At 41.6% G+C, this 21,199-nt stretch overlaps 1 protein-coding gene across 2 annotated transcripts in view; it reads right to left on the bottom strand.

The window, feature by feature from the left end:
• Positions 1-21,199, bottom strand: part of ULK4 (unc-51 like kinase 4) — a 400,554-nt gene that overhangs the window by 360,938 nt on the left and 18,417 nt on the right. For both annotated transcript variants that reach the window (XM_066245324.1, XM_066245325.1), the window contains exons 6-16: positions 15,896-15,997; positions 15,084-15,167; positions 12,937-13,012; positions 10,674-10,766; positions 8,549-8,664; positions 8,346-8,415; positions 7,480-7,579; positions 6,293-6,397; positions 3,498-3,558; positions 2,011-2,192; positions 1,112-1,158 (exon numbers count right to left, since the gene is read on the bottom strand). In XM_066245324.1, the coding sequence (XP_066101421.1) occupies positions 1,112-1,158; positions 2,011-2,192; positions 3,498-3,558; positions 6,293-6,397; positions 7,480-7,579; positions 8,346-8,415; positions 8,549-8,664; positions 10,674-10,766; positions 12,937-13,012; positions 15,084-15,167; positions 15,896-15,997 (1,036 nt within the window). The remainder of the gene's footprint in view (positions 1-1,111; positions 1,159-2,010; positions 2,193-3,497; positions 3,559-6,292; positions 6,398-7,479; positions 7,580-8,345; positions 8,416-8,548; positions 8,665-10,673; positions 10,767-12,936; positions 13,013-15,083; positions 15,168-15,895; positions 15,998-21,199) is intronic.

Genomic DNA, 21,199 nt, shown 5'->3' with positions numbered 1-21,199 from the left:
GGAAATACACACACATACTGCAACAGTGAGCCCCCAGCTGAAGTAAGGACCTTTAACAGATGCTGTTAGGATGATAGGACCGGGGACAGAGAAGGCCACCCTCAAAGAAGTGGTATTTGAATGCAGAGACAGAAAGAATAAAATAAGGTTTTAAGCAGAGGGCTTGTCTATGTTTTCCTCAAATTAAGTGTTTTACAATTAAACTTCCATTGAAGAAAACAGGAAAAACTAAGTTAAAGCAGTACTTTGAAAGCACTAAGAAAGGCTATTTTAAGTCAGCAGGGGGCACCCTATTCAAAGAAATAATTTAAGTTTTAGCTGAAGTGTTAGATTTTGTTGGTTTCTTCTTAATGTGCATATCACAAATCATCTCAACATTTTACATGCTCAGAAATTAGCTAAAAATCCTATTTTCTAATGCCAGCTTATACCTTCCGAGAGTAAAACTAGAAAATGTATAAGAATAATTATCCCAAAAAGCATCACGTGAACACTTGTTTCCCGTATTTTGCCAGCCTGGAAGAATAATTGATATCCCACCATTACCATGTTTCACAAAAGCCCTTCACCCTCACGTTGCCACGGGCTTCTCCCAACAACAATGCGAGATACGCAGTATTACTAACTACAACCTTCATACCCTGTACACTAAGCACCCACTAAGAGCCAGGCACTGTGCAAGTACTTCATCTACTTATCTCACTCAAAGTTTAATTATTACCAAAACTCTATGAAGTAGATACACTCTATCTTGCAGATGAGGAAACTGAGGCACGGCAGTTAAAGCAAGTTTGTCCAGGGGGCAGATCTGGGATCCAGGTCTGTCTGAATCCGAATCCTATGCAGTTTCATCATCCCAGACAGACTCCCCAGGAAGCTGAGACTCAGGAAGAGGTCATCACCTGCTTTATATAATCCTAGAACCATACTCATCATATTAGGATAAGGGCTATTTCCAAATCTTTTTGTAGAAATTGCCTATGGTTCAGAGTCATTATTACTTCAGAATATGATTAAGTATTTAGAATTATGACATGCTTTTGATAAATACATTTGTTGTGACTAAATAAAAGAATGAAGACTAAATCATTAAGATATAAATGTTACTTACATATCCCAGTTTGGAGCTATTCGCAAATGCTGGATGAGCAACTGGAACTGGAATAAAAAATGAAGACGTACACTTCATTCACGACACCACACGGAGAGTGGCCGCTGAGCTAACAAGCAGACCTGCGTGCAGCTGGACAGGACCCCTGCAGCACGAAGGCACTGACGTACAGAGATGCAAAAGCACCGAGTGCATGACTAGGATGCAAATAAAACCCGAGAACACTTTCAGTTTCTTATACCCAGCTGCGTTCCCTAAATGTGTCCCCCTCTCACCCCATAAACACACATGTACAAAAAGAGTAACCTTGAAACTATCCTGCAAGCAAATGACTTCTCTTTCTAAGCCCATTCCCAGAGGTCCCACTGTGGCCAACACCCCGGACCCCTGGGACAACTTCAAAAGCTCCGACCAGCGCCCACGGCCTTGCTGATGAACCACGCAGTCCTGGAAACAGGGAAAGCGTCTTCGAGACTCATGTCTCCCTTACGTGTCACATCACAAGCCTTGGACCTTCCCAGGTGACCCAATAAAGGAACCTCTGTTCCACATGGGCAGCTCATTCCAGAAACTGATATAAAAAAAAGGTCTGTCTTATGATTTCAGATAAGAAAAATATCATACAACTAGTACAAGTTAGCTTAAAATGCAAGCCAGAGTAGTAACAAGAGGAGTTCAAAATCACTGCCTACTCAACTGCTTTTAGAACTCAGGATTAAACAGGGGATAATTTTGACAAACCGATCATGTTGACAAATCACTTTTTCATTGTGATTAAAACAAATTAATATTTCAGCACTTGTCCTAACCTCTCTGGATATATAATACAAAAGGCACGAGCAGAAGGCATGCTGCAAGGGCTGTGAAAGGAGTCTTCGTGTCACGACTTAACTACCCACCAGGGGGGAGTGGAGGAGCCTGGTGGCCAGCTCCCTCTGGCCGGCCACCGCGCACAAATAGCAGAGAAGGTTCAGCTTGGCGCGGGAGGCCCCCGCGGTCTTCTCGGTGGAGTCGATCTGTGAGCACACTTGTTGCAAAAAGTCATTCCAATCCTGGTCTTTTAGTAATACCAATTTATCCACTAAAGAGAAAAAAAAATATTAAAAGTAGGTCTCACGTGAAAAAGGACTGTCGAAAATATTACAAAGAGAAATAAAATGAAACACAGAATTTCAACAGCTGAGGACAATGAACATATACATGGTGGCTTCACAATGTCAAAACCCCCAAATACTCCAAAACTGACACTATTTTTATTTTACTCTTCTCTATTCATTTCTTTTCTTCCTTTGGAGGAGACCTTTATAACAATGCCACCAGAAAGCTAAACTAAATAAAAAAGCAGACGCCTAAAGGAGAACTATCCTGCAACTAAGAACATAACAAAATGCAAAGTTAAACAAAACTGTATTGTGAAAAAGCAAGAGTCTTTGTGTAAGTAAATAAATCTAGCCTTAAAATATTAGAAAAGCCAAACATTGTACAGTTCTTAAAGGTTCCAATGACATTACTACTAGTAAACATAACCAGGTTACTATGATAGCTGAAATCATCCGGGCGTCCCACCTCCAAATCCCTGTCCAAACTAAAGGCAAAAACTGGGAAAAGAGATACCCTCCAAAGTTACCCTGGTTTGGCTGACCCTCCCCTTCAAACCACTTAAACTAATAATCATTTTCCAGAATAACTCAGAGTAAAGGGGAAAAAGGAAGGAATATTATTTTAATAATAATCCTCTAGGTTTTTATAAATAGTGGCTCTACTGGGCATGCCTTCTTTAAATATTTTTTAATTTACTTTGATTTGATTTCAAATCATGGGTCCCACTCCAGCTACGGTGAAGAAGTTTTTCCAAACCTAGTTTAACAGCTTTATCAAACAAAACACATCAAAACTTAAGGTATAAAAAAATGTCTGATGTTCACCCTAAATCAGACTTTCCATTGGGCGAAAGGAAAGGTAACACTCTTCCTTCAGCGTCTCTCCCTTCCCCACCATCCCCACAGAGCAGACCGCCAGGCCCCGCCCTCAACTGGCCAGGCTTCCTCGGGTAGGATCTCCATTCTTCACCGTGTCTCCACCCTCCACACCCACAGCTGCCCGTCAGGGTTGGAAATTCAATGGGCTCTACAGGGCAAGGACAGGAGAGGGGCCCGCCCACTTCACAGGAAATCCCACCCAGCTTTACAGGAACTCTCCCACACGCGGGGGTGCAGGCGGGCACAAAGGGAGTGCAGGTTGTTTATCATTTGCATAGCCTGCCAAGAAAATAGCCAGTTGGCAAGAACATAGAAATTTAGCTATTCGTGAATAGAATATTCCATTCGCTATTAAATTTCTGTCTGCAAAGCGTCTACACATTCAATAAACCCCTTTACGAGCCTACCTGAATGCGCTGGGAGATGCAATATTTTGGGGTCAAATTTAAGTGGTGGTTGTTTCATTATCTGCGGTTGGGAAAAAAAATACTTTTGAGACAGACATTGATTCCTGATTAATCTCCTATAGATTATAAATCAATGAGGAAAGAAAAGAATGCTATAAAATTTATAAGCAATAATAATTCAACAGTGTCCCTTCAGATTAAATATACAAATATAGATCATTTATAAAAAATAAAAACATTTCAATTGTTATTTGCAAGAAAATAAAGCTTCATGAAAGAGTTACCCTATCTTGGCTTATTTACAATATAAGCTAATTTACCTCTGGGTTAGAAATTTAGTCATCAAACAGAATCTGTCTTGGGTACCCGACAGAGTAAGCTACAAAGGTTAGAAGAGACATGATCCTGCCATCAAAGAGCTGGCGTTCCCGTTAGTAAGACAAACATTTGTTAAAAAAAAAATTAACAGTGCAAAACAGGCAGGACGTAATTACAGACAAAACATTTCACGAGAGAAATATTTTTAAGCGTTAGAGAATGCAGCAAGCACTTGAGACTGATGTGGTCAGGGGTCTATGGAAGAGGCAGAGTGTGGACTGAAGTCTTAGGAATAGTTAGGACTTGATGGCTGAATCCAAGAAGACGTAGTTCCAGGAAGCCGTGACGGCCCCATCAGGAAAGTGCACGCTTTGCTTTTCTTGTAAGAAAACACATTATTCGGCCCTGGCCGGTTGGCTCAGTGGTAGAGCGTCTGCCTGGCGTGTGGAAGTCCCGGGTTCGATTCCCAGCCAGGGCACACAAGAGAGGCGCCTATCTGCTTCTCCACCCCTCCCCCTCTCCTTCTTCTCTCTCTCTTCCCTTCCCGCAGCTGAGGCTCCATTGGAGCAAAAGATGGCCCAGGCGCTGGGGATGGCTCCTTGGCCTCTGCCCCAGGCACTAGAATGGCTCTGGTCATGACAGAACGACGCCCCAATGGGCAGAGCATCGCACCCTGATGGGCGTGCTGGGTGGATCCCGGTCGGGCGCATGCAGGAGTCTGTCTGACTGCCTCCCCGTTTCCAGCTTCAGAAAAATACAAAAAAAGAAAAAAAAGAAAGAAAACACATTATTGGAACCATGAGTTTGGAATGGCTGCAGTGCTTCCTCTTGAGATGTTTAATAAAAAATTGAACCATCATTTCAATGTCTCACTTCTTCAAAATCTATAGTGCATTTTTAAAATCTTTGCTGGTAGTGTTCTTGCCAGATATGCATAACTTCATTCTCATCTAGGGAAACGCTTAGACAAATCTAAATTGAGGGATAGTCTACAAAATACCTGACTACTTTTGAAGTGTCAGGTCATGAAAAACAAGGAAAGATTGAGAAGTTACCCCAAGGCCATGAAAGACAAGGACAGTGGGAGAGTAAGGGGACGGAATCAGAAACGTGAGATCCTGGCACAGAAAAGGGTCATCAGTGGTACAACTGGTGACGTTCATGTAAGCTGGGTAGTTCAGTTAACAGCTCTGCACTAATGTTAATACCCTGGTCCCAGAGGATGTTACCACGAGGAGACACTGGTCAAAAGTAGATAGGAACTCTAATATTTTTTAACCTTTTCTATAAGTCTAAAATCAGTTCAAAATAATATCATAAAATTAAAAAAAAAAAACTAACATTTTCCAGAAACAATTAAAAGTGGTTATAGGATAAAATAATAGAGAATTTGGTAAAAAAAAAAAAAGTTATATTTAAAAAAAATATATGACATATATATGTCATATATATATGACAAATTGTTCTAGAAGGTCCACTGGGAAAATGCCCCATTACACATTAAATTCGGCATAATACAAAGCATTACTCTGCCAGATATCTAAACTCATAAAAAGTAGCTCCATTATGAAAAACAGCTGGGTAATCTAATTAAATGTTGTCTTTCTAGTAAATAAACAGGCATCCAAGAACCAATTTTTTATAAACTACGGTAATATTTCCCCAATGAGATGAGAGGAAGCCATCATGAATTAATACAGAAAAAGACATTTTAAAAAATTAAAATACAGAATAAATGGTGATGGAATGTGTCAGAGACTGAAGTCAACAGGAGACAAAAAGACTGAGGAATTACATTTTTTAAGGAGAGTACTCATCCCCTAATAACACAGTATTACATCCCAAAGGACATGAAGCAAAAAAATCACACTGGGGTGAGGGGTATCATGAACCATGAGTCCCCAGGCTGCCACTGTCTGCCACCGTCCAGCCTGAGTCCAGATAGCCATGAGGGGGCACGGTCTCCGTGCAACCAGCCCAGCCCACCCACCTGGGGAGTGGTGCTCATGGCCATCTGCCTTTGTAGCACACCCTCCACTGGAATGGTTTTCAACCGCCAGTCCGCAGGCGCAGACGGGTGGGTCTCTCATCATACAATATCATGGCGGTTAACTCTTTCGCAGACCAGCACGAAATTTCTGGCGGACCGGCATGGGTCGGCGGGCAGACGGGCGGTTGAAAAGCACGGCACTAGAGTATGTGGAGGAATCCACGTTAAGTCCATGTGGAGAAATGCAGGTCTGCGGTCCATGAGTCAGCGGCCCACAGACTGATGGGAGGCAGAGCTGGTGCAGAGGGAATAAAGCTCCCACGGCAGGAAGAGGAAAGGGTTACACACAGGGCGGGGCTTAGACACGCAGACTGGCGCGAATGGAATCAAAGCCGACGAGAGGGACAGAAAGGAAACAACCACCCAGATTTCAGTCCTCAGTGAAATCTAGTCCGCATCCCGCCGTGGGCCGGGCCTCTTTCCGCACCTTCGGATTGTCAATAATTGGGGTGACGACCAGGTCTGAGTCTGTGTAGATAAGCTCTCTCATCTGCGATTCCATGTCCTGCTGACTCAGGTGTCCACTTGCGGTCTGAAACAAGAACGAAAATTATAAAATGATTTGACTGTGGGTGATGGGCACACAACAAAATCAACAGTTCAAGTGCTACAGAGATGTTTACCTAAAACCTATGTACCCTTATTGATCAATTTCACCCCATTAAATTTAATTTTCTTAATTTTTTTTTTTAAATAAGAATGAAAATTGGACTTTGTTTCTGACTAATGAAGAGCTTTAGAGCCTGAATTGAGAAGGTGCTGAGTGAAGACACCACTGAGAAAGCTCATCGATATCAGCGCATCTCAGCTGCCATTCAAAGACTTTCACAGACAGTCTCATTTAATCGTCACAAAAATCCCGAGTCGTATGTGTCATTGTTCCCATTTTTACAAATGAAAAACAAAAAGATCAGAGAAAGTTACTGAATTGCTTGAGTTTACCAGATGAGGTTAGGACTAGAAAACAGATCTTCTGTAGTTTGATGTTCTAAACTACGACGAGGCAAATTAGTTTTGCAATTACCAGCATGATTTCTAATCTTTCATTCACCAAACACTTAATCGGTGTGGTATATAATAGGAGAATATTACTTTAAAATAAAAAGAAACATAGTACTGATCCATGCTACAATCTGGCTCAATCTTAAAAACATTCTGTTAAGTGAAAAAAGCCTGTCACAAAAGATGGCATTGCATTATTCCATTTATATAAAATGTTCAGAATAGGCAAATCTATAAAGACAAAAAAACAGATTAGTTGCCAAGGGGAAGGGAAACTGAGGAAAGAGGAGAGGGCCTGCTAATGGCACAGGTTTATCTTTGGGAGGAAGAGAGTGATGGTTGTAGAACTACGAAAAGGGGGAGAGGCCCTGAACTGTGCGCTTTAAATGGTAAATTACAGGGTATGTCAATTACATCTCAATAAAGCTGTTATCAAAAAAACTATAATGCATCTCTCTCTTAAGTATACTTACTAGAAAAACCAATGACAATCAAGGAAATGACTTAATTGTAAATTCTGTAATCACGAACCCAGCTCAGAGATCAACTTGCAATTATTCTTCTGAAACTCCATCTCACGGGGGAAAGAGAACAAGTGCCCTCTCGGCTCACCTTGGTCGGCGGAGGAGCCCTCTGCGGAGCGTTCTGAGTCACGTCCTCGCCGGGACTCAACCCCGCCGCCGCGGAGCTGGTTCTCGGAGTAGGACGAGAGCTGAAAAGACAGACCAGCCAACGTTATTCCGATTCAGAAACTTTACCCTCTGTTTAATATATTTTGGGAAAAATAAAAACACATCTCATGAAAAATGGTAGAATATGACAATTCTAGGTGACCTCATTCTATAAAAAACATTTACACTTTAACTTGTGTTTACATGGCCCTATTATTTTTACAACTGCTCTTAAAGTAATTTCCTGCTTACTTTATTGTTTCTTTTGTGTACAGCTTCTATGCTCTAGTCGGTATTTTCTGTTTTTCCTAGAACCCTTAAAACACTGAATTTATTATTTTTTAAATGTCTGCTGATATAAGCAGGATGAGCATAATAAAACAGATTAGATATTCCACAAAGGGTGAATAATATTTACAATTTTATTTCAGAAAATGTCCAACATGGGAAATTATCTTGCTACCAACTGACAAGTTGTATACAATCTGCATCTATTTTTCACGCTTCTCCTCCACTTGCCAATGACTGCCGTGCTCTCGATGGGCCGCTCCACTGCCCTGGGTCTCTGACTTCGAGTTTTTCAGTTTAAGAAATTCACTCAGATCGCCAGTCTTTAGTGAATTCCTTCCAACTCCCAAATAACAGGATTCTCACCTTTCTTCACTTATCTATTTATCCATTCATTATACAAATACTTACTTAGCTCACAAGATTGGCCAGAGAGTGTACAAAGGTTTTTAAAATCCTGAGTGTTAAAGACCAGGACAACCGACGCTGTGACTCCTCGCTGCTCCGTCACTCACATACCTGAGCAGAAACATGGACTCGCTCGTCTGGCCCCCAAGGGTATTGTTAGGTCGCAGCTCAGCTGGGTTTTCTGTGGCAGAAAGGAGAACATCATGCATAAAGGAACAAGGTGTTGTGAGCAGGCACAAACAGACAGACTTGAAGGAAAGAGACCCCCGTGGGCGGGGGGCTCCCAGAAGCAGCGTGCTCAGATGAAACCCCACCTAGCCTCAGAGCGTGACTCCCCCGCTGACCGCTCCTCTCCCCTCCGCCCTGTCCGCTCTGCGGGCTCCTCAACAGCTCCTTGGAGTCTCGTGGTCCAGAACACTCCGTGACGTTTCTGTTGTTCAAGAGGAGACAGTCAACGCAAACTTACTTTTTAAGGTTTCTATATAGGTTTCTGTGCAGAATAAGAGGTTGGAAAAGATAAGTAAATTAACAGCAGTACTCAAAGTACCAGTAAACCAGGAGGGAGGTTCCCTTTGACTTTCGCCTTCTGGTCTGGGCTCACAGGCCGCCCCAAGAGAAGCCCTCTAGTGCTGTTCCAAGCGTAGGAAAGGGAACCCCTCAGTTGGCAAACTCGTTAGTCAACAGAGCCAGATATCAACAGTACAACGACTGAAATTTCTTTTGAGAGCCAAATTTTTTAAACTTAAACTATATAGGTAGGTACATTCCTTATCTAGGTAGCGCCCGCACGTGGTATTTTGAGGAAGAGCCACACTCCAGGGGCCAGAGAGCCGCATGTGGCTCGCGAGCCACAGTTTGCCGACCACTGCTAGTTCTGCCTTTCTCTTTCCTTTCCCATCTGTCCCGCCCTGCACTTCAGGCAGCACTGCGGCAGCTCGTTGGGAATGGCGGTAGCTTCCGGCCGGTGCCTAGAACTCTGAGGGAGGGGCAGCCTCTTCTCTAACCAAAGAGCTATGATCCCAAGAACGTGAGGCCAATCCCTGTTGCTCCACTCTCCCTTCTCACCTCCCACTGTCCTCCTGCCACTCGGCCCCAGACACGTCCAGCAGGACATAAAAACTATAAACAATGACTAAGTGGGGCTTACGGCGAGAATGCAAGGCTGGTTCGATATTTGAGAAGCAACTTATGAAAAAATCCAGGAGAGTCTGAAGAAGAAAAACCACACGATCATATCAGCTAATACATAAAGACACCTGATAAAATTCAACATTCACTCAAACTGACAAGGGGCAGCTACAAAAACCTCCGGCTCATCGCTCTTCATGAGAAAGGGGCTTTGAACCTACAGTCCGAACCCAGGCGAGGACGTCCATTTTCATCACTTCAGTGTCTACTCGAACAAAGAAAAAACCCTATCAAGGGCAATAAGGCAGGAAAAAGAAACAAAAGGCTTAGAGATTATAAGGAAGATGACAAACGAGGGTCAGAGGTGGTGTGACTTGCTGACACTTTGGACCGGAGCCCGGTTTTCTGTTGGAGCTAATCCAACGGTGAGAGCGCAGCTGACTGGACCAGAGAAACTCCGGTTTGGGACAGACCGTAAAATTCAGACTTCTCTCTCCAATGCACTGAATTTGCCAAGATTGAAATTAAGACTCAGACAACCATTTACCACTGAATGGTTTGGGGGAGGGAGTCAATTATCAGGACTTTCCCTCTATATTTAGCTACTCCTCACCTGCTGCTGTCCAAATACCATCCCTTTTGTAAGTGTCCTGGGCTAAGAATACATTTATGACAGAAATGAATTGTATCAGTCAGGATGAGCCAGGTTACGCGGCGGTGCCTTATGACCCCCTCAGTGACTCAGGATCTCCTCAGTTATGTCTCCCTCATGCACACGGCCGTGAAGGCTGGTGGGAAAGCTATGCCCATCATGGTCACTAAAGACCCGGGCCCCACAGAAACTCCATTTTGACACTGTCTTCCCAATTACCTCACCAGAAGGAGAACTGTGGCAAATCACATCCTGGCTCTATCCAGAAATAACACTCATCACTTCTGTTCATATTCCATTAGCCAAAGCAAGTCACATGACCACGCCTGACTGAAAAGGGGGAAATGAGATCCCACCATGTGCTCACAAGGTGGGAAGCCGCTCACAGCTGGTAAACAGAACCAAGAACTACGATATGGTATCACTAACTGCAGTTTAAACAATGGATCAGAAAACTGGCTAAATCAAGAACACAAAAATCAGCAAAATCAAGAACACACACAAAAAAAATGTCATGACTTAAAAAGGCATTAAACAAACACTTTTCTATTATGAAAGTGTAGAAGTTGTTGCCATTGATGCTGCATTATTAGCAGAGCAATGGGCATGAGTGATTAATAATCATGCCCCCCACACACACAAATATAAGTTAATCCTACCTGACATTGAAATCCTCGGAGCTTGAGTCTTGATCTTTTCTAGTAAAAGCATCCTTCCAAAAGGGATGCCGCAGTAGGCCTGCCCACGTGAATCTTTGTAAGACATAAATGTTAAAATTCTATGTTAGCATGACTTAGCATGGAGTATGCCAAGGATACGTCCGTTATAGAAATCAGATTTTAAAAAGTATAAGCCTCTCCATATAAACGTACCTCTGAGATTGTTTCATACTCTACTCTTTCTGTTTAGTATGCAATTAACTTCCAAATAATTCAGAGTACAGAATAATTCCACGGTACAGAATGAAAGAGACTAACAACTAAGCTTAGAGAAGTCTCGGGCCCGCAGTCCATGGAGACTGAGGAAAACATCTCAGGTTTTCAAAACAGCCAATGGGGAAATCTATAAGTAATCTAAGATTTGAAAGTAAACATGACATATTATCAATCTGTAATTCTGTCTTCTTTTATGTCCCAAGTGAGGTTAGATTATAATAATTATTCTAGGCACCCTACCTGTGTTACACATTTCATTTTTCCAACTTCCCTTTCAGAACTTCATTCAGAAATAAACAAGAATATCAACTTCATGACTATATACAGTCACACCTCTGTTTAGGTGTCAAAAATGTTACCTAGCTAGTTCACCCACATGAAAATGCCTTTCAGCTTTATCTAAAACCCAGACTCACTTTCAAAGCATTACGTTTTATAACTAATAGATTATACCTCTAGGTATACTCATCAGACTCAGAAAGGTCAAGCCTGACTAAAATTTAAAAACAAAGTAATTTAAATTTGATTAATCATTCAAAACTTCTGTATTGAAAACTATGCTGAAGAAAATTAAAACACTAATGATAAAGAATCTGCAATCACATATAATATCCCTTTTGCTCAAGGGCTCTTGAAATTCACTAACAGAGAAATAAAATTGCCAGGAAAGTGAAATTTCTTTTTCATCCATCAGATTGGCAAAAATGTGTAAGAGCAACAAAGCCCACAGCAGGTAACAGCGGTAGAGAAAGAGCTTTCTAATGTTGCTGGAAGCGTAAACCATTTCGCACATGTTCCTAGAATGCAGCAAATCAATCAAACTTTTTAACATTCTTAGCCTTTGGCCAGCAACCCCACTTAGAGAAATCTATCCAAAAGAGGTAATTGCCCACTTGAACAACAACCAAAATACTCAAAAGGGTGTTTATTTTAGCAGTGTGTAGATGTTATAAATTAAGACACACTATATGTGTCTATTGTTATTATTGCTATTATAGGTCATCACAAGTACACACTATAGCCATTCAAAATGACTAAGCAGATCTATAGAGAGAAAAAAGAAGGTTTGAGAGTGGTTCCACTTATGCATAAAAGCAGGAAATATAAAGATATAAATATGTGGAAATGTAGATATGTTATCCTAAATAAAATATATATCCTATCAAACGATGTCTAGAAGATTATCTACCAAAAAACACTAATCCTAAAAGCATTCTACGTGAGCTAGGGAGGTCTGTCCTACAACTTATACGAGAACCAGTTTGTCCTTCTGCAAATTCTCTCTTACAGGTAATGAAGATAGAGAACAGATTATTTTACATGCTATACTAAAGATATTCATCAGTTTACCCCCTGAAGCAGAAACCCAAATACTTGCTTAACAACCACCTCCACTCCCCTTCCCCTAGTACCTAGTGGCAGAACCAGAACTAGAAACCAGCCGCTCATGACCAGGCCTGGGGGTGGGGGGGACCCTCATGACCAGGTGGGGGGGGGAACCCTCCCCTCTCCCATTCCTCCCCCTCCCCCACCCCATTCCACAACACAGAAAATTCACACTGTGCCTATTACCCTGTCGCTTGATATCCTCATTAAGACAAGAGTACCATAAAAATATATTGCATTAAAATACTATTCAGTTAGTGTTATTGACATTAACTCTCTCCACACATCATCCCTAGTTCAGAGGTGTATGACAGCTTTGGCCTGGAGTCTACAGTGGAAAGAACGAGAGTGCTTGGCTGGACTCAGGAGTCACAAGACAACCCATCCAGCTATAGACAACTATTTAATACATTAAAAAAGAAAGTAACCTGAAATTCCTCATGATTACAAACACATGCAAAGAGAAAACACTCGACGTAAACTCAGATTTCCTTTTTAAAACAAGTAATTTGAACAATACTATGTCAGCAGTAAAAAGTCCATGAAATTAAAAAAAAAGATTCCACTATCCATTCATAGTCAAATTATCATCCACACATACCTTTTCTGAGGATCCTTTTGAAGTAAACCATCAAGCAAATTAATAAAATCCGAAGAAGCTTTAGGGAGAGAAGAATCTGTACACAAATGAATTCCCAAAAAAGGGAGGGAAAGCAGTAAGTCGATGAATACATACCCGACATCAGCGTTTAAAGTCACAGTATCTTAAGCACATAAATTATTTAAAGAAAACAATCTACTAATAACAATACAGCTTCTATTTAAATAGGAGGAAGAAAGGCCCAAAAACAATTTTAAAGAACATTTTTTCCTAGACTAAAAAAAACATAAATCTCAAAAACTAAGTGGTGATTAACCTCTGGAATGACTTGATTGAATAAGCCCAGTGAGGCTTACCAGCCTCACAAACTCATCCCTTGTCTTCCACTATTAATTATGGTCTCATCTTCTGAGGCATCAATTTGACCACTTTGCTTTATAATATACTAGAATTAAAATACTTTCAATCCTCTTTTCTTTATTTTTAGTGAGAAAATAATAAGCATCACAATACTATGATATTGTCCAGTTTTCTTAATCTCCCAAGTTTTGCCTTTTTAAATTAGATGTCTAGTTATACACCATGGCCAAATGATCAGTAATGGTTAAAAAAAGTGTCCATGAAGACAATGGCCAAAGACATCGCCACCGAAGACAAGGCAGTGAGAACTGAGGGCACGCTCAGGCGCGCTGGCCACAGCCGGGCGGGGGAACCGGAAATTACTAAGCTGGGGCCACTGGCCGGATCTTGACCGGACTCCTGGGACCTTCATTTTCAGACTTCACTCCGGCATAAAAATCTTTAACTTATAGGAGAAAACACTGATCAATATTGTATTAAAAAGTCACCATTATAAGAAATACAATGTGATTTATACAAAAACCAAGACAAAGTTAATAAAAGAAAAAAAAAATGCAGTATTTTGTTTTAAGAAATATTGACTACATTCAAAATAGCCAGAGTTTTGTTTTTTTCACCTAGGGTGATTTCTGAAATATTGATAATATTCTGTATTCCTCTTTCTTCCATTAATGACTTCCAAAAACTTTTTTCTTTTACAAACTCCCAAAAATATTTTTTGTAAAGTCCTGTTTTCGGTTCTGCGTCTTAAGATGCACTTTTTCTGTGGTGTACAGCAGTATTTTTCAACTACTGGTCCACAGACCACTGCCAGTCCACCAGAAATTCTGTACAGATCCACGGACCAGTGGTCAAAAAACAATGGTGAATTGCCTGACCAGGCGGTGGCACAGTGGATGGAGCATCGGACTGGGATGTGGAGGACCAGGTTCGAGACCCTGAGGTGGCCAGGTTGAGCGCGGGCTCATCTGGTTTCAGCAGAGCTCACCAGCTTGGACCCAAGGTCGCTGGCTCAAGCAAGGGGTTACTCAGTCTGCTGAAGGCCCACGGTCAAGGCACATATGAGAAAGCAATCAATTAACAACTAAGGTGTTGCAATGAAAAACTAGTGATTGATGCTTCTCATCTCTCTCCGTTCCTGTCTGTCTGTCCCTATCTATCCCTCTCTCTGACTCTCTGTCTCTGTAAAACAAACAAACAAAAACAACAAAACACTGGTGGACAGCAAAGTGCTTTCTTATGTTTGTGCCTCCTTTTGTTCTTCTTTCCTTAAAATTGTTAACAATAGATGTTACATTAATCACAATTTATATGATTAAAATTCCAACACTTAAAATACTACAACCGTATTCCTTTAAAAGACTTTAAAAACTTGTCAGAGTAGCATTCTGATTCATCAAGACAAGGGCTGAGAATGTCTGGTTTCTTATTATTCAAACACTAACTAGAAATAACTACAAAGGACATGAGTCCAAAGTAAGTAAAAAGTACATACACAAAAAGTAAATAAAAATCTGAGTTTTCTAAACCTGTATCTTTTCATACAGGAACACAAAATAATTTCTTTTTAAATGAGGGAAAACACAATTCTGTGCTTTGTTCTCCATCTCGGTATCTTTAAAAAAAAAAAAAGGCAAATGGAATGCTAACATTTCTAAAAATATAAATTTGAGATTATTTTTAAAATATAAATTGGGGGTATTATGAATCAATAAAAATACACAATAAAAGTGTACCTTTAGTCAGTGTACAGTGTAAATTATCTGCATTTATGATAAAAATCCTACCTTTTGGAATAGGTGGCAAAGGATCTTCATAAAAAATCTTTTCAATTAATGTGGACACACTTTCTGAAAAGAATGGAGGTTTTCCTGCAATTACATGAAACCTTGTCAATTAAACAAGTTTACTATCACCAATAATTCCAGATAAATCTCCACTGAAGATAGTTCATGATTACAAAATTTATAAAAATATCTATTTTAACATTCCAGATGATTACATAAAAAATACTGATGCGCCCTGGCGGGTTGGCTCAGTGCTAGAGCGTCGGCTTGGCGTGCAGGAGTCCCAGGTTCGATTCCCAGCCAGGGCACACAGGAGAAGCGCCCATCTGCTTCTCCACCCCTCCCCCTCTCCTTCCTCTCTGTCTCTCTCTTCCCCTCTCACAGCCAAGGCTCCATTGGAGCAAAGTTGGCCTGGGTGCTGATGATGGCTCCATGGCCTACGCCTCAGGGGCTAGAATGGCTCTAGTTGCAATGAAGCAATGCCCCAGATGGGCAGAGCATCGCCCCCTGGTGGGCATGCCGGGTAGATCCCGGTCAGACGCATGCAGGAGTCTATCTCTCTGCCTCCCCACTTCTCACTTCAAAAAAATACAAAAAATTTAAAAAAAATAAAATAAAAAATACCTATGTATCAAAAAGTTCCTGGGAATCTGCATATGCCTAGATAACAAGCAATCCAGCCAAAATCAGTACAGATAAAAATTTTGAAAAACCAGGTTTTTCACATCTCATAGGTAAAATGTTTGCAAACTAGAGATTTAACCTTTGTGTCTGTCCAGCTCCGACTTTAAACTGAACCAGGAAGTAATCACCTGAAAACATTTCGTAAAGCAGACAGCCCAGAGACCAGAGGTCACTGGCAATGGAGAAGTCAGTCCCCTTCACAACTTCCGGGGCTGTGTATACAAGTGACCCTAAAAACAAAGTATAAAGAACAACTTTGTTAGGCATGCGTATTGTTCTCAACACAAACCTACCTACCGGAAACCTGATGAGGTAAAAAAACATGGGAGGAAAATATGCCCGTGAATATAATTTCATGTGTATTTCACAGTTTTCTAATTTGAAGGTTCCATGTTACAAGGATATGTAAAAATATAAACAGATTTCAAAAATCCAGCTAAGTTAGCAGTGTTGCACATTCAGGTATAATTATCCTTTTTTAAATTAACAAGTTAAATAGTCAAAACAAAAGAACCTTTGATTATAATATCTTGATGAGGATGTGTTAAGTTATGCAGCGGTAACAAGGCCACATCCCCAAGGGCTGAACAATAGGCTTATTTATTATTCAAACTCCAGCCCACCACAGGTCAGCCCCGGGGCCCTGATCCTGAGACAAAGGCCCAGGGGGACAGAGGTTCCGTCCCACAGATGCTTCCTGTCATAAACGCAGGGGACAGCACACCGCACTGCACATGGCCCTGGACGTCGCCACCTCACAGTGACTCATGTCCCTCCTGCTCACACTCCGCTGGCTTCGGCCAGGCACAGACGCAAGCCGACCCCGTATCCAGGAGAACAGGAAATATTAGTGAACAGCGCTGGCATGTATCACACACACTCTGCACAAACGTTCGTATCACACAGAAATACCCAATTCTAGAGCTAGAAGTTCCCTTATTACTGGTGAGAGAAACTGAACCTCAGAGGGGTCCCCTCCTGTCCCTGCAGTCACACAGCTGAGCCGGTTCAGAGCACCTGCCCGACCCCGGGCTCCCGGTCTCTCCCAGGGGCACAGTCTTTCCACTCGCCTAATGCCAGTCATCTTCCAATGAGAATGTTCTTTCCACAAAGTGAGTAAACTGAATCACTTAGAGCGCAAAATTCCCCTGGATTAATTCCAGCAAACGGCATCCCCAGGGCCCATCACAGCCAGATCAGCGGCTGGTGTCCTGAGGCATGGCTTTAAAGTTCTCCTAAGTGACATTCTGCTGGACTATCGCATTCCATACCCACATGCACTCACTCAACAAACGCTTACGGAGGGTCTGTGTGTCTGCACATTGCTAGATGCTGCAGAAACAAAGACAAGTAAGGCAAATAAGACCCCCAGGAGGCCCAGGTACCCTGCCCAACACTTAACAAGCAGTTCATTAGTATTTGTTGAATGTGTCTATCTTCCCCAGATAGAAATGTAAATTCAGTGAGGTCACGGATTATTTTTATTAAGTGTACTGGGGTAAGATTGGTTAATAAGATCATATAAGTTTCAAGTATACAGTTCTGTAATACTTTATCTGTATCCTGACTGCCTTGTATATTTACCACCCAAGGTCAGGTACAAGGTCAGGGATTTGCCTGTTTGTTCACACCCATACACCCAGTACCTAAAACACGCCTAAGTTCTTGTTGAGTAAATAAGTGTTCAATTAATAAGTAAATGCAGTAACAAACAAATGAATATGAAGTCCACAATCAAGTGGAGAAGAGCAAACACAGGAAAGTAATGATTGCAACGGCGAGTTCGGTGAGAGATCTATGCACAGAATATCATCACGGCAATAGAAGACAGGAACCGACGCTAGAATGGAGCCGACGAAAGCCTGCCAACCAGAGGGACAAAGCAGGTTTCCTGCAGACTGACCCCGGGAGAGCAGAGCGGAAGGGGAGGCCCCCCAAACAAGGAGAGCAGCAGGAACAAGGGTGTGGAGCTGGACGTGCACAGGGAACTGCAGATATGGGGTGCAGCTGGAGCCCAACGCAAGAGGCAGGGGTGCCGGGAGACGAGAACCGGGTCAGCCTGGGTCCTCCGAAAAGCAGGCACCAGGAAAGATGAACCATGTAAGGGCCGTCATCGAAAATGCCTGTGAGAAAAAAGGGGGTGAGCTGGCCAGACTGCATCACATGCCGGACCCCAAGGGAAGGAAGACGGAATGGAAATACCCTAGACTGGCACGCACTGTACGAAAGGGTTGGCAAGGTCATCGGGAATTCCCAGCCCAATGCTGGCCATCCAGTGTCTTCCAGGAACGGGCCCGCCTTAGTACCCCTGCCATGCTAGGCTGTCAGCCCGGTGCAGCCCGTGGGAAGTTGGTCCTCAGCTCAAGCAGCAATGATTTCCTCCTCGAGGGGCTGGGGGCCGTGGTTTATTACTCCCTGTAGCTGAGGACCAGTGATGTGCACCTGCACAGCCACCACGAGAACGGGGCCGTCAGGAACTAAATCTGAAAACCTGAGATCTAACCTGCAGGCAGGAGGTTCTAAACTTGAAACTCATTTCATCAATCAGCCCTGATCTCCAGCTTCTCTTGGGCAAAACCAACACTGGGCCAGGACTGAGCCCAGTTCAGCATAACCCCCACCACTCCGCCTTAAACTAGGCCACTTCATTCATTTATATAACTTTCCTGAACCTGAAGTTTGGGACTCTGATCTAGTTCAACTCCCTTTTTTCTCATTTTTTAATTTTGAAATTAATGGGGCAACATTGATCAGTAAGAATACAAAGGTTTCAGGTGAGTATCTATAGCATTTGAACTGTTGACTGCTTTGTGTGCCCATCCCCCTAAGTCAAATCCTTCTCAGTCCTTCTTTACTCCCTCCCCCTGGTAACCACTTCACTTTTATCTATGTCCACGAGTCTCAGTTTTATATCCCACCTATGTATGACATCATATAGTTCCTAGCTTTTCTGATTTACTATTTCACTCAGTATAATGTTCTCAAGGTCCATCCATGATGTAAATGGCACTATGTCATCATTTCTTATGGCTGAGTAGTATTCCATGGTAGACATGCACATTTTCTCTGTCCAGTCCTCTATAGAGGGTCACTTTGGCTATTTCCATGTCTTAGCCACCATGAATAATGCTGCGATGAACATGGGGGTGCATGTGTCTTTACATACCAATGTTTTGGAGTTTTGGGGGTAGATACCCAGCAAAGGGATTGCTGGGTCATACAGTAATCCTATACTTAATTTTCTGAGGTTCCACCATACTGTCTTCTATAATGGTTGTTCCAGTTTACATTCCCACCAGCAGTAAATGAGGGTTCCTTTTTCTCCACAGCCTCTCCAACACTTATTACCTGTCTTGTTGATAACAGCCAATTTAACAGGAGTAAGGTGGTATCTCATTGTTGTTTTGATTTGCATTTCTCTAATAGCTAGCATAGATGAGCATCTTTTCATTTATCTGTTGGTCATTTGTACATCTTCTTGGGAGAAGTATATGTTCAGATCCTCTCTTTATTTCTTTATTTTTTGTATTTTTCTGAAGTTGGAAATGGGGAGGCAGTCAGACAGACTCCCGCATGCGCCCGACGGGGATCCACCCAGCATGCCCACCAGGGGGCGATGCTCTGCCCATCTGGGGCTTTGCTCTGTTGCAACCAAAGCCATTCTAGCGCCTGAGGCAGAGGCCATGGAGCCATCCTCAGCACTCGGGCCAACTTTGTTCTGATGGAGCCTTGGCTGCAGGAGGGGAAGAGAGAGACAGAGAGGAAGGAGAGGGGGAGGGGTGGACAAGCAGATGGGCGCTTCTCCCATGTGCCCTGGCCGGGAATCAAACCGGGGAATCCTGCATGCCAGGCTGACGCTCTACCACTGAGCCAACCAGCCAGGGCCCTCCTCTCTTCATTTTTTAATTGGACTGTTTGCTTGTTTGTTGTTGAGTTTTTATACATTTTGTATATTAACCCCATAATGTAGCTGTTGTTTATGAATATCATCTCCCATTTGGTTGGCTGCCTTTTCTGTTGTTGTTCTTTCTTTTGCTGTGTCAAAGCCTTTTAGTTTAGTCCCATTAATTTATTGTTGCCTTTACTTCCCTTGCCTTTGGGGTCAAATTCATAAAATGTTCTTTGTGGCCAAGATCCATAAGTTTGGTACTTACATTTTCTTCTATGTAATTTATTGTTTCAGATCTTATATTTAGGTCTTTGATCCATTTTGAATTAGTTCTTGTGCATGGGGACAAACTGTAATCATTTCATTCTTGTGCATGTGGCTTTCCAAATTTCCCAACACCACTATTATTGAAGAGGCTTTTTCTCCGTTGTTTGATTTTGGCTCTTTTGTCAAAGACAGTTTGTCCATACATATGTGGTTTTATTTCTGGGCTCTCGATTCTGTTCTATTGATCTGTATGTCTGTTTTTCTGCCAATACCACGCTGTTTTAATTATCATGGCTCTATAGTATAATTTGAAGTCAGGTAGTATAATACTTCCAGCTCCATTCTTTTTGCTCAGGATTGCTTTGATATTCAGGGTCTTTTACAGTTCCATACAAACCTTGTGGGTTTTGTTCTACTTCTTTAAAAAATGACACTAGGATTTTAAGGGGGATTGCATTAAATTTGTATATGGCTTTGGATTATATGGCCATTTTTACTATGTTGATTCTTCCAATCCATGAACATAAAATATTTTTCCATTTCAATGCATCTTTTTCAATTTCTTTTAATAATGCTTTGTAGTTTTCATTATATAGGTCCTTAAGTTTATTCCTAGGTACTTTATTTTTTTGTTGTAGCAATTGTAAAAGAAATTCTTTTTTCAATTCATTTTCTGAAGTTTCATTGTTGGCATATAGGAAAGCAGTAGAGTTTTGTGTATTGATTTTGTATTCTATGACTTTATTTATTTATGTTTCTAATAGTTTTTCAGTGGAGTCTTTGGGGTTTACTATATATAGGATCATGTTCATCTGCAAAAAGTGATACCTTTACTACTTCTTTCCCAATATGGGTGCCTTTTATTTCTTTCCCTTGGCGGATTACTCTGGCTAAGACTTCCAGTACTATGTTGAATAACAGTTGAAAGAATGAGTAGCCTTGTCTTGTTCCTGACTTTAAAGGAAAAGCTTTTAGTTTTATACCGGTTAATATGATGTTGGCAGGTGGTTTGTCATATATGGCTTTTATTATGTTGAGGTACTTTCTATACCCATTTTACTGAATGTTTTAAACATGAATGAATGTTGTATCTTATCAAATGCCTTTTCTGCATCTATTGATAGGATATGATTTTTGTCCTTTGTTTTGTTGATGTGGTATATTACATTGATCAAATTACATATGTTGAACCATCCTTGTGCATGAACCCCACTTGATCATTATGTATTGTTGTATTTAATTTGTTAGTATTTTGTTTAGGATTTTTGCATCTGTT

Source organism: Saccopteryx bilineata, chromosome 10, assembly GCF_036850765.1.
Source record: "Saccopteryx bilineata isolate mSacBil1 chromosome 10, mSacBil1_pri_phased_curated, whole genome shotgun sequence".
Classification (NCBI taxonomy): domain Eukaryota; kingdom Metazoa; phylum Chordata; class Mammalia; order Chiroptera; family Emballonuridae; genus Saccopteryx; species Saccopteryx bilineata.
The sequence above is the reverse complement of the archived record's forward strand: the minus strand, read 5'-3'. Positions and strand labels throughout refer to the sequence as shown.